General features: G+C 34.7%; 1 protein-coding gene across 1 annotated transcript in view; it reads left to right on the forward strand.

Annotated features, from left to right (window-relative positions):
- Nucleotides 1-2406: 2406 nt before the first annotated feature.
- The window catches only part of NRPD1B (nuclear RNA polymerase D1B), a 91925-nt gene continuing 80350 nt past the window's right edge, over nucleotides 2407-13981 (forward strand). The window contains exons 1-5 of the mRNA XM_088949384.1: nucleotides 2407-2545; nucleotides 2635-2699; nucleotides 5030-5125; nucleotides 11022-11148; nucleotides 11320-11435. Coding sequence (XP_088805510.1) covers nucleotides 5042-5125; nucleotides 11022-11148; nucleotides 11320-11435 — 327 coding nt within the window. The 5' untranslated portion in view covers nucleotides 2407-2545; nucleotides 2635-2699; nucleotides 5030-5041. The remainder of the gene's footprint in view (nucleotides 2546-2634; nucleotides 2700-5029; nucleotides 5126-11021; nucleotides 11149-11319; nucleotides 11436-13981) is intronic.

Below are 13981 nucleotides of genomic sequence, written 5' to 3' on the forward strand. Positions count from 1 at the left end.
GTTATTTTTTCTGTTTTCTTTTTCTTTTAATTTGGTAATGGTTTACAATGCTAGTAAAAAGCAGGTAACCCTCCCCCAAACCCATCCTAGACCCCCATCTTGGGTGATAAATCATCATGGACGGTGATAACAACTCTAATGATTGTACATGCAGATCATCAAATTTCTAATAATGAAATTGTCCCTTTGTATGGATTGTTCATGCAATGAACTCTAATGATCATTCATGTAGATCAACAAAATTCTAGCCATGAGATTGTTGATATGTGCACACTATTCATGTAAAACAACTCCAAGTCTCCAATGATAACAATTTGGTTCCTTGATTGCAGATTGTAGAAAAAAAAAACAAAAAAAAAAAAAACAAATGAAGAATAAGAAGTGCCAAATGCCTACAATATTTATTGTGAAAATGTGGAAATTTCATAAATCATAATTCATTCTCTTATGAAAAATCCTAAGAATGAAAAAAATTATAAAATAGGGGAAAATCTATCTGCTAAAAGACATGATACTGAAGAGCTTTGATCAATCAAAGCCCACTCACGAATTTTGATAAATAGCAACTGATTGGTTAGCACGTTGATGATACATGTTGATTAGTCACAACATTCTTCGGATGTAATATCTTTCTAGTATCATATTCGAACCCATATAATAGATGCCAAATGAAGCCTTTCAGTTCAGCTTTAGTTAGTCCATTCCAACAGCATTGCATTGGGAATATCTCCGTATTTATGTGGTTTATTTTACGGAGAGATATTCCCAATGCAAGGTTGCAAGAGAGTGTTCGAACAATGTTAGCACAGGCTTGCAACGATTGAAGCCGGGTCCGAAGCCTTTGCTAACAGGGTGGCTGACACCTTGAAGAACCAATCCCATGAGGTGAGAACTGAGAAGCGGCCTGTATTCCTATAGGCTGCATTTGTTTGAAGTGTAAATTCATTTTTACACCGATGAAAAAGGTGGTGCTGGTTCAGTGGTTGATGGAAAATTAAACTGAGTGGATTTGAATTTTTACACTGATGACATTTGGTTGTCACAGTGTAAATGTGAAGCTTCCCACTTTGTTTTTGCTCTGAAACTCTTCCTTTCGTCGAACCTAGTTTTTGCTCTCAAGAACTCTCATTGCTCTAAAATTCTCCCGGGTGGCTTCTGTTTATGCTTTGAGGCATCCTCTTCTTTCAGCCTTTGGTAGATATCCAAAGAGGGCTATACTTGTTATATCTAAATGTCCTCTCCACTCACACCGCGACTACAATTGTTGTCTATGTAATGAAGATGCAACAGAACTCTTGGACTCAAGTTCTAACATCGGAGAGGTCAAGAAAACTTGAATAGGAAACCATATGCCCTACACCATGAACGAAAAACATTGATCTTGTGTGCCTTGAGATGGTGGAAACGCCGGTCGAACCCAATTGACCATTGCAGTGTTGAGAAGAGGTGCAAGCTCCGGTTTGTTGTCGTTGGTACCAATATGGGTGAAGGAACAGATGGAAACTTCTTATGATGGTGAAGAAGTTTGTGGCGTGGAGGCTGAGTAGGGAAGGTAATGTTTTGTTCAAATATGATTGAGCAGCACTACTTGTCTTGCAAATCTACGCAGTTTAATACAGTCCACAAATCTACAACACCGATGGTGAAGTCTTCATCGTTGGAAACTTAGATTCTTTGATTTATAGTGGAACGACGACACAAGTGAGATATCCAAAAGAAATAGTAACTGATTGGAAAAGGGGGAGAACAGCTATTGCCGAAAGTTGAAGTGGTAGGTAGGAATAGGCGAGAGTGGACACCGGGGAAAAAGAAGAATAAGGAAAGAGAGAGAGTCTATCGAGTTTTGAGAAGATGAAATTTTACATTGGTTTTATCGATGATAAATTCTCAACCGTTGTCAATGTAGAACTTACCTAAAATGGAGTTTTACACTCATCAATGTAAAATAACATTTCATTTAAATATTAGCAAGACTAATCCGGAGTGTAACGTTTACCACATTTTACATTTACATCTCAAATAAACGCCCACCGAGTTTGGAAAGAGTACACCTACAAATATATACTGTATAAATACATACAAAATATAAAATTTTACACTATACATTTGTATTTGTATTATTTCCAAACTCAGCCCAAGGAAAAACTCTACAATACGGCGTCTGGCCGTACAACGAGAATATCTCTCTTAGATTTGCGTTAAATTGATAGGAAATATTTCTCTGCAGTTAGATGCCTGTGGTTTAGAACCCAGCACATTTGGAGATGTTCCCAATTTGCGGTTGGATGCTAGCGCGAAGAGTTTTTTTCTTGCAGGAGATCCGGAACACAGTTCCATGTAAATAGAGGAGGGCATTTTCGTCATTCGAAGATCAAACGAGTACGGTATTCAACAGTCTCTCCTGCACGCGTTTCTTAAACGATTCCTCTCTCCCAAGTTGTACGGCGGGTCCCTCAATTCATAGAGAGAGAGGACGTTCTGGGAGGTGGAACCGCTCTTCGCCATCACACTTTTCAGTATGCAATGGTTTGATGAATCCTTTGAGGTCTATTTCATATCATGGTTTTCTCTCCATTTCGTTTCTCAGTTAAATGCTTTATATTATTTATATTATTTTTTTGTTTCCTTTCCCAGATTAGCATATAATTTCACCATTTCGATACTTTAGCTCACAAAGGAAGCAGGGATCAAAGACCGAGGTATTTGTTTCTTTCTCTTGTGTTCTTGCATGTGCTTTTGCTGCTCTTGATTTTCGTCCACTTCTTCTATTTAATTTAATGGATAGTGAGTAATAACCGTCAATGCTCGTGTATTTTTCAGAATCCGTGATTAGAGTTCTGTTTTGATATTTAGTAACAATGTATATGTTTCATCTAGATTTCTGTCCAGTTCTTCTCTTCTGCATGAAAATCGGGATACCATGAGCTCTGTAGATGCATTTTGTGTTGTCACATGCTTTTCGCTCTAGAAATAAGTATTATGTTTTATCGGATTTTGTTGAACTTGAAGATATAACCTATGATAGAGTTGAATGGAAAACCGGGTCAATGTAGAGGTTGGAACTATGCTTTCTTAAGTTGTCAACTCCAGTTGGTCTATCGAGTGATGCTATAAGCTAAGGCAATAATTATATACCCACATATGGAAAGACATGACTTGACAAGGTGTGGACATGAAATTTGTTCTAAAATATGAAGTGTGTGACATGATAAGGTACCTGTTACAGTAATCCAGTTATAGGCCAGGAGGCATGGCGATTTGGATGCCTAAAAGTTTGGCGAGAGCAAATAGCTAGGATAAGGTTTGAGTTGCATTGAATTAAATTCTTTGTCAACTTTTCAAGTTCTGTTATAAGACATGGCCATTTATGGAGAGGACTGGCAAAGGAGGATTCTTGTACCCTAGCCCCAACAATTGTGGCGAGGATTTATTCAGTTGGGATGTCATATTGTTGGGTATTGTTTACCAAATATCAATTTACCTCTAAAAGAATCATGCAAAATGTAACTTCATCTTATGTTTGGTCAAAGCTTACAAGAAGAAGAAAAGGTATGACCTGTTTATCATTGTATATTCTTTTATTGTAAGGAACATGACTTGGTACAATGGTAAAATCTTGTGCTGATAAGCATGAGACTGTGAATTTAAGTCTGAGTGGTCATTTTGTGCAAGAAAATGCCAAAGGTTAGGTCTGTATCCTGTCCACTTGTCCGGTTGTCCCAAGACCTTGGGTAGCCTGGACTAACATTGGGTAATGACCCTTTAGTATAATTATTTTTCTTCTAGATGATTGCCATCAGCATGGTGAGAGCACACACATTTCTTTTTGTCAGAAGTAGTTTCAGTTAATTTTGTAATAAAATTTGCATACTCATTTGATCTGTGTATCATCTTTTGGCAAGAGTTGTTTCTTCTTTTAAATTAGCTATTGCGATGTGTATTTTTGTCTCCACCTTATCCAGGTATTTTTGTAAACTTTGAAAGTATTATATTATCATAGAGATATCAAGACTAATCTCAACCAAGGAACAAGAAGAGGAATCTGATCTAAAATGATCAGTTTTAGATTAACCCCCATACCCAATGAGCCTTATTAGTAAATAAAGGCTTTTCAACAGTAGTAGGAATGCCCTTATGGGATATGAAAAAATTAGAAGAAAGATACATATGATACAATGTTACTGCTGTACACTAATACAATACGACAAACCCCCTTAACATTTGCCCATCTTATGGAACATGTGAACTAGTTTCTCATCTGGATACCTTTAAAATTTAAAAAGGATATTGAGATATGGTTAGCTTTATTAACTACCACAAAGGCTGTAATAGGAATTCCCTCCTTATTCTACTGCTTTCTGGATCTTGAAATTTGACTAAAATGGGCCCATGTTGGATAAGGGAAGTAGTGGAATTTTGGCTGATTTTTTTGTCCTTTTGGTGGATTTTATTTTATTTTTTGGGGGGAGGTATTTCAAAGCATCTCTTTGTAAGATCTTTCCTAAATTAACAAGTAGCTCTTTCTCTATCTTCTTCCAAGAAACTTTTCTTGCTTACTTCTTTTGTTCCCAAAAGCAACTTGAAACTGGGAGAACTATTGGTGAATGTTGCCAGAATTTTTAAATTTGAAATATAAGTATTTAGTTCATTGGGTTCCACCAAAACAAATGGAAAAACTTGAGCTAATGACTATTGCCCCAACATTGTTCCATATGAAAATTATTTTAAATTGACGCATAGTCTTCTTTGATTCTGCTCTTTCCCTTTTTTCTTACATATTGCAAAAAGGGCAAAGATTTCAAAGAACCTATCCTCTTTTAAACCTGCAATTTAAAATTGTTTTTGGGTAATCTAGCTCTCGTGTTATTTGAAACATAAATGGAAATAATCCATTTTATTTCTTCATAGTGTTAAGTAAATTATTCAGAAAATAATTTCCCTCAACAACTGTAGTATTTTTTAGTTTCTTTGGAAATGCCATATATCATGCTGATACTAGATTTTGGTTTTGGTTGTGGAATTGATGTAGTTTAAACAAGAGATGGAAGAGGACCACTTATCAACAATTACTTTAGATGGAGAGATAACGGGGATCAGGTTTAATTTAGCAACTTCTCAAGAAATTGTAAGATACTAAGAACACTTTGTTCTTTGCCATTACTTTTTTTTTTTTCTTTTTGTTTTTTTTTTTCTCTAGTATCCTAATCTAGTTTTGAAGTACTCTTGTGGTGGATTCATGGAGCATTTTGATTAGCTACTTCTAGTGCAACTAAAGTGGTTACTTGTTAAAAGATCCTTATGTTCAGAGTTATAGCACATGAATATAATGCAGAAAAGTACTTCTGGTAGTGAAAGTAACCTTAGTATCTCTTTTAGGATGTACATGAATATTAGTTGATTGTTTCTTACTGCAACCTGGTAGCTCAACTAATTTCTGGTGGCTTTGTGTATGCTTTGTGCTTAAGACAAAGTTAAGAATGTAGGTAGTGACTACTACAGAATTAACTGGACTAGTACATTAGTGACTGTGAAAAGTTTTTTTGATAAATATGAACAAATGATATATGTGCACAATACAAATTATGTTTGCTGTGTACACAGTCCCAACCCATTAATTTGTTATACTATTTATGTTGCAATTGTGCCCAAAAGAATTCTGCCCTACTGACCCCTTGTTTGGCTAGCATATCAGCCAAACCATATGCTGAATTGCTGATCTTTGGATCCACCAGAAGCTAACCACCCTTCCATTTGCAAGCCGCCTGATCTCCCTCATGTTCCATTGTTTGGTTGCGTAAGGGAAAATAGTGGGAAAATAAACCCTAGTAACAATTATTAATTAATTAGTAATATTTTTATTATTTTATATTTACCATTATTAATTACTAATCATTGATATTAATGAAATAATTTTATAATTAATTAATATTGATAATTATTTAATTAATTGTTAATTAAGAATTAAAAATTTTAAATTTTTGTTATTAATATCTACTATGAATTAATTAATAATTTTATTTTTACTACTAATTATTTAACATTTTATTATTTAATTATTTTCATTGAATCATTAATTAGATTAATAATAATATCATTGTTTATTTATTCATTAATTACTTAGTTAATTAATTATTAATTATTTTTTGTTAATTATTAATTAGTTAATAATACCTTTTATTATTTAATATTTTATTATTAATTAGATATTAATTATTTAAAATCCATAATAATTTAAGTAATTAATATTTTACATTTTATCAGTTTATAATTTATTGTTAATATTATATTTTATTAATACCCATGACTTAATTAATAACTTTAATATTTTAATATCAAATATTCATAAATTATTAAATGTTTTTTAATTAAATTATTAATTATAAAATAAATTTAATTATTAAGTAATTAGTAAATTAATTTATTATTAAATGTTTTGTTGTTAATTCTTAATTAATTCTTAATATTTTTATGATTTAGTATTTTATTCTGAATTATTAATTTGATATTGATTAGTTAATTAATTATTACCAATAATTAATATTTTAATTTTTATTGGTTTATATTTTAATGTTAATATTTTATTTTATTAATACTTATGACTTAATTAATAGTTTTAACATCTTATTCTGAAAATTAATTAATTATTAAATTATTTATTGATTAATATTTTAATAATTATCGATTTTATGCTATTTATTAATTTTTAATTAAATTTTTATATTAACATGTTATTAAATAATTTATAATTTATTTATTGGTCATGGATCTAGTATTAACTCTTAGAAATACTACAAGGAAGGTGTTTTTCTTTTGTTAAATAAGTTTCCCCCTACATTCCCACTTATTTCCCACCAAAATGGTGGGAATTCACATTCGAAGAATTGGGATCTATAATGCCACTGGTTTCCCATCCCATCTCATGACATCCCACAAACCAAACATGGGAAAAGATGAATGCTTTAGAATATTCCATATTTTCCCTTTGCGTCCCACAAACCAAATGGAGCCTAAGGGTGAAATGGGAGGGAATGAAGTTTCATTGGAAGTTGTAGGAAGTAAAAGTCATTATCAAAGAGTGAAATATTCAACAATTTGGAAGATTAGAGGAAAGGAAGTAGGAGGTGGCATAGTTGTCAAGGCGACGCCTAGGCGACAAGGCGCCCTTGGAGTCTTGCCTCGCCGAATTGCCAAGCAGTTTTCTATCACGTGTTATAACAAACTTTTATATTCTTTATTTCTTGATTTATAATTATAAAATAAACATTTTTAAACTAAAATATTCATTTTGTGTGTTTATATACTAATTTCTTTTTGCTATTTTCTTATTTGTTAGGGTTTAATCAACACAAACATTGCTAAATACTGTATTGAACCCTCAAAGACTTCATAACCTGAACCAATAAGTAAGAAAGAACATAAAATGTTGTCCAATCAACACATTTTCTTCTTTTTCTTTATTAATTTTGTGTTTTTATAGACTAATTTCTTCTTCTTCTTCTTCTTCTTCTTCTTCTTCTTCTTTCGCCTTTTCTTTTCTTCTTTTCCTATAACAGAAATAAGGGTTCAGCCCCTATATTTTTTGAATTTTCTTTTCTTTCTTCTTTTTCTTCTCATGAATATGTTGGAATATGCTGATTTTCTATACTTTAACATGAAATTTATACTTTTCTTATGAAAATTTATGGATATTTATTAAGGAAATATGATTATGGAACCTAGGGAACTACTAGTGTTTTAAAAGCGCAAGGTGTAAAAAAAGTGCAAGGACCAATTTGCACCTGAGGCACAAGGCGAGGCCCGCGCCTTTTTAAGAAAGGCACAAAACTACAAAAAAGCTAAAAAATAAAAAAAGTCAAAAAATTAAAAAAAAAGCCAAAAACTTAAAAAATGCAAAAAATATTAAACATAATGTTAATAAAAAATATAAACTTAAATTTTAAAATAAATGATTTAAAAAACACATTATCTAAAATTAAAATACATAAGCATAACCTGTAAAGTGTATTCAAATGAAAATTTAAAAATAAAATCAAACATATAAAGCATTTTCAAGCATGTAAAACCCACACTCTCTTTTTTCCTTAAGTGCATTGTTTCAAGTAGTTAATGTGATGTAAAACATATTGCATTCTTGATTCTATGAGTCGCCTTTGTATCACGCCCCTCGAGGCAAGCTTGAACAAGTCTATCTTAGGGTCTGAAATTCTTATTTCTCACATAAAAAATAATGATTTTATAACTTTCATTGCCTTTTAAGAAGATATTTTATTGTAATGAATGAATGAACAACATTAGCAAATAGGGGGCTAAGCTGTAACTATAGTGTGTTTTTTCTTTCTTTTTTTTTTTTTTCCTTTTCATGAGTTTCTTTGCTACTCTTGGAAGATAAGTGTGTTTGTCTTCCTCTTGTAAATCTTCTATCGATGATTTAATGAAAGTGTTATTGATAAAAAGAAAATAGGGGGTGGCCTCGAGGGGCGTGGTTGGGGGGTCCGAGGGCGGAGCCCCCGGCCCAGCCGTTAGACTAAAAAAAAGCACAAAATTTTAAAAAGGCGCTTGCTTGGGCTGAGGCGTAAGGCGCACAAGGCGCGTGCCTTTTGAAAGGGGTCGCCTCGGACCTGGGCGAGGCGCATACCCCAAAATGTGCCTTGCCTATGCGCCTAGGCGTGCTTGAGGCGCGCCTAGGCGTGCTTGAGGCGCGCCTTTTAAATCAATGGGGACTACCCTAGGATACATGCTTTTACTTAAAAAATCCATCGCCTAGGCGACTAGGCACCCCCCCGGTCGCCTACCCTCGCCTTGGCGCCTTGAAAACTATGGGAGGTGGATTCAAAAGAAAGCTTAGGTTCCTTTGAAGAGAGAGATAAGTGAGAGAGATTGTCTTTGAGGAAGTAATTAGAGGATATTCTGTTTAAGGAGGATATTAGTTGGGGACAAAAATCTAGGAGTGAATGGACAAAGGAGGGAGATGGAAATACGACATTTTTCATGCAATGGCAAACAGAAGGAGGAAAATTATATTTCAAAATTGGTGGATGGTGTAACTGTCACTCAACAAAATGAGATGGGGCATTTGTGGATTGTTTTAAATATATTTTCATGAGAGCTTTGAATGGAAGAGTGTGGCTTGGTGGATTGGAATGCCCAAAATTATCATATGACCTTTAATTGTGGTTCATAAAGAGATTTGAGTTGGAGGAAGTAAAGGAATCAATTTTCTCTATGGATAGATCGAAAGCACCTGGTCTATATGGTTTTACAATGGCCTTTTAGTCAGACTGCTGGGACATTTTAAGGATGATATTTAGATGGTTTTCAATGAATTCTTCTCGGGGAGTGATGAATCTTGGTTTGGACTCCACTTTTCTTGCTTTGATTCCAAAGAAGGGTGAGGCAAATTGCGACACATCTTAGAAAGTTCAGACCTATAATCTTGGTAAATATCTTGTATAAAATTATAGCCAAGGTGTTTCTTGGAGGATTAGGCATGCCCTTCCTTCTATCATTTCACCTTTTTTCAGGGGGCATTTTTGAAAGATAGGCAGCAAATCGTTGTTCAAATTTCAATTGCCCATGAAAGTGTTGAGGAGATAAAAAGGAGTGGAAGGAAGGGCCTTGTTTGTCAGTTGGATCTGGAAAAGGCCTATGATATGGCTGATTTGGGTGTTGATTACTCATGAACAATTTGCTATTGACACAATCCTTTACTATAAAAAAAGGAATCTTCAAGTATCCTTTTAAGTTTTTTGGGCGATGTTCGGCACCGTGTTCATCTCGTGGACGAGATTGTTTTGGTTCCATCCACACCCTAATTTCTCATCCACGGCAAAAACTCGTGGTTAGGGGCCGTCCACACTATTTTTGATCCCCTGCTTCACACTCTCCTTAAAAGGCTGAAACCCTATAGTCTGTTTCACATTTTAATAATTTTTAATAAACTATTAATTATTTTACTTCTTTTAAAATTTTTAATGTTTTTATCAATAAAATAATATTTTTAAATTTTAATTATTTTACTATTGTTTTTATAAAAAATTAATATTTATTGGTTAATATTAATTCATTGATGCATTTTTTAATATATTTATCATATAAAAATGTAAAAATTAGATATTTATCATTAACTGTGTAGGTCAAGGTTTTTGAACCGCCGTTGACCTGAACAGTCGGATCGGGAACCGTCTAGGCAAGTGGTTCCGTTTTACCCTAAACCCGTTTTTTGGCAAAAAATCATTGAAAAAGTCAACAACCCGTTGACCCAGGTGGTTGAACTGTCAACCCGTTCAATGGTTTTGACCTTTTTTTTTAATTATTATTATTATTTTTTTATTTTTTCATTTGTTCGTCAGAACGGGCCGTCCATTCGAACCAGACGATTGGATCGTCGACCTTGAAACCAGTGGCCAGAACGGTTCTGTTTCCGGGTCGTTTTTTAAAACGTTGGTGTAAATCATTCATAAATATATATGAGATACATAGAATAAAAAAGTGTGGTGTGGACTGGTCCAGTCTACATAGTTTGTCCATAGTTCAGAACAGCTGTGGACTGTTGTGTGGTGTGCATTGGTCCCTACCGCAGGGTGTGGTGTGGACCAGTCCACACCCACCAATTTCTCACTCATCCACACTACAGAACACCTCCTTGGTCTGTTCCTTGGCACCAGCCCAGTGGAGATTTTGAGATATATATGGATTGGTTTTCTGAGGACCTATTTTAGCTTTAAGGAAAATTACATGCTACGTGAGAACAGGTCAGTGTTATTTAAATTGATTTGCTCTAATGTCTTTCTATTTCTCCATTTTTAGGCCCTCCCCTGTTAAGATAAAAGTATGAGGTTATTATAATATATCTTAAGGAACCATAGATCTCAAATTCTTATAATGAGTTGTATTTCCATGTAATCAGTCAGTGACCATCCTTGATATTGTTGCTTTAAACACTTTTAATATATGTTGTTTCTCATGATGCAGTTTGTTGTTAGAAATTTTCCATGACTGTTCTCCCTTTTGTCTTTTTATAGTGTACATCATCTGTCAATGACTGTCCAATCAGCCATCCTAGTCAGCTCACAAATCCTTTCCTTGGTCTACCCTTGGAATATGGTAATTGTGAATCGTGTGGTACTTCTGAGCCAGGAAAATGTGAAGGTACGTAACTTGATGCATATATTTCTATTGCTTACTCTATTTTAGGACATATTGTTTGTAAAAATGAAGCATAGTATAAATATATTTCACTTAATTGTTATGTATTTTTGGAAGTGGCAAGCTTTCTTCAGTATCCCCATGGTAACATATTGCATTATTGTTCTGATTCAGGACATTTTGGATACATTGAGTTACCAGTACCAATATATCACCCTTGCCATGTTAGTGAATTGAAGCACATTTTAGACTTGATATGCTTAAAGTGCTTGAGAATGAAGATGAGGAAGGTAATGATATCCTCTAACAAAGTAACAAGAACAAGCTGCCTTTTTTTTTCAAGTGGCTTTTTCTTGCCCATGGATGACAATACTTTGGAAATTATATGATCCATTCATTTCCATGCTTGTTTTTCCAAACTTATTTGAGATCTATAGGATGCTATTCTTGTTTTCTTTGTCAATCTCTGAGATGTTGTACTTGTTCCCTGATTTATATGAAAATATCATCATCATCATCATCATCATCATCATCATCATCTAAGCCTTGTCCCATCTAGATGGTGTTGACTACATGAATCCTGTTTTTTCTATACCCTTCTTCTTTCTGATCAGTAAAAAGAGATTTTGTTAATATCAAGTTCAAGTATTACAAATAGGTGGGGTTTATTTTTCCACCCTAAAGACAAACTTTATGATTTATAATTTTGCCCAAAACATTTAATGCCTGATTGCCCCTTGTTTAGCCCAAAATCCGCTACCCCGTTTGCCGATCTTCTCACCCATTTAAAGACCACATTCAACTACTTTGCTATGCTTTCTATTTCCCAGAGAGTATGTCTATAGATCCATGGGATTTGAGAGCTACATTTTGTCCATGAAATGACCACCTAAGAGTCCCCTTCCATCTCCAAGTTGTGGAAGCTGAATTGCATAGTAAACTTTAAACCATGGAGCAATCCACACGGCTCTGTTGCCAATGCATGACCATCTACTAATAGTCTTGAAAACAATGCTAACATCTTTCCTTCTCTGTCTCAAAAGACCCTTCCTAGTCTAGTCATTGCTTGATCACCAATATAACTCCCATCAAAATTGAGTTTAATAAAGTTGGTTACTAGGGGTCGCCATTCCATATTTACTCTTTCCTTGGCTTGAGCCAATAATGCCACTTCCTTCCAAGTTCTCAAAATGTCATTTGTTGTGAAACCTTGGAAATCCTCTAGGGTCTTCACCAATGCACCACTTTAATTTTCACTATATCAAAGATTTCCATCTCGGTTCTACTCAGTAGATAACATGACAGCTTTCACTGCTTTCCACATAATTCTTCCACTTTTCTTTGGCCGTCTTAAGAAGTTTGGGTCAAAGAAACCCATCACATCCTGAGTAGTCCACCTGCACCTAGAGAAAGAACACAGATGCTCCCAAATACAAAGTGCAAAAGGACATGATAAAAAGATATAGGAGATGGTATCACCGTGTTTTTTCACAGAAAGGGGATAGGCACTTATTTGGCCTTCTTTTTGTAGCATATCACAAGTCTTAATCTTTCCAAGGAAAGTTTCCCAACAAAGTGCTTGAATTTTAGGAGGGATTGGCCTACTCCAAATTTCTTTCACAGGGAAATTTATCCCCAAGGTTGAAGGATGAACTAAGAAGTTGAAAAACAAAGCACAAGTGAAATGACCATATGAAGTAATGGACCAAACCCTGTTATCCTCTAAATTTTGAGCCAAAAAAAGTAAAGACTGAACGAAAGATGAACGTGAGATTCACATTTTGTTTCCCTAATGTCCCTTCTGAATCCAAGATCCCAATTTAGGCCCGATGTAGAGCTCACAAACTTAGGGATGGGTTAAAAGTTGTAGCAGGAAAGTCCATAAAGCACAAGAAAATGGACCTTTAGTGGTTGTGCACCTATCCAAAGGTCCTCCCAAAACAAGATTCTTAAACCATTTTCAACATCATACCGGATGAGATTCACAAAGGAAGGATATACCTCAAAATTTTCAGTGGGAAATTGAAGTTGCACTGGAAGCTACCCTTGCATCCCAACCATTGCCCATTTGACCATGTATGCTTGCAATTACCTTGTGCCAATGCCTATCACTTTATAAAGGAAAAATTAGCTTAGGGATGAACCTCGCTTTCATAGCTTTGGTCCCTAAGAAACCAGATGCTACCCATCCAATGAATTTCTGACCTATCAGTCTAGTAACCAGCATTTACAAGATCATTGCTAAGGTCCTATCCATTAGGGTGAAAAAGGTCCTCCCATCTCTGATTTCTCAGTTTCAAAGAGCCTTCATTAAAGATAGGCAAATTGTGGATAAGATTTTAATTGCTAATGAATGTGTTGAGGCCCAGAAGAGATTAAGAAAGAAAGGAATTGTGGTTAAATTGGACTTGGAGAATGGCTGATTCCTTGGGGTGTGAGAGAGGGCAGTGGCCACTCAAATACTTAGGATTACGCCTCTAGGTGACAACCCCAAGTCACTCAACTTTTGGAACCCAATTGTGTAAAGGTTTGAGAAGCGTTTAGCTGGTTGGAAACACAATTATTTTCTCTGGGTGGGAGAAGAACTTTGATAAAATCCACCTTAGCTAACCTTCCTGTTTATTATGTCGGTTTTCAGGATGCCCCAAGTTGTGGTGAAAAAAAATTGAGAAGATTATGAGGGACTTCTTGTGGGAACCTGGGGAAGGGAAGAAGGATCACTTGCTTAGTTGGGAGAAGGTAATAAAGTTAAAAGCAGATGGGGGGTTAGGGATTAGTAACCTGAGAAAACCAGGCATTGTTGAGTAAATGGCTATGGAGATTCCCGAACGAGGAT

This window comes from Nelumbo lutea, chromosome 6, assembly GCF_056320005.1.
Source record: "Nelumbo lutea isolate HS-2025 chromosome 6, American lotus-T2T, whole genome shotgun sequence".
NCBI lineage: Eukaryota > Viridiplantae > Streptophyta > Magnoliopsida > Proteales > Nelumbonaceae > Nelumbo > Nelumbo lutea.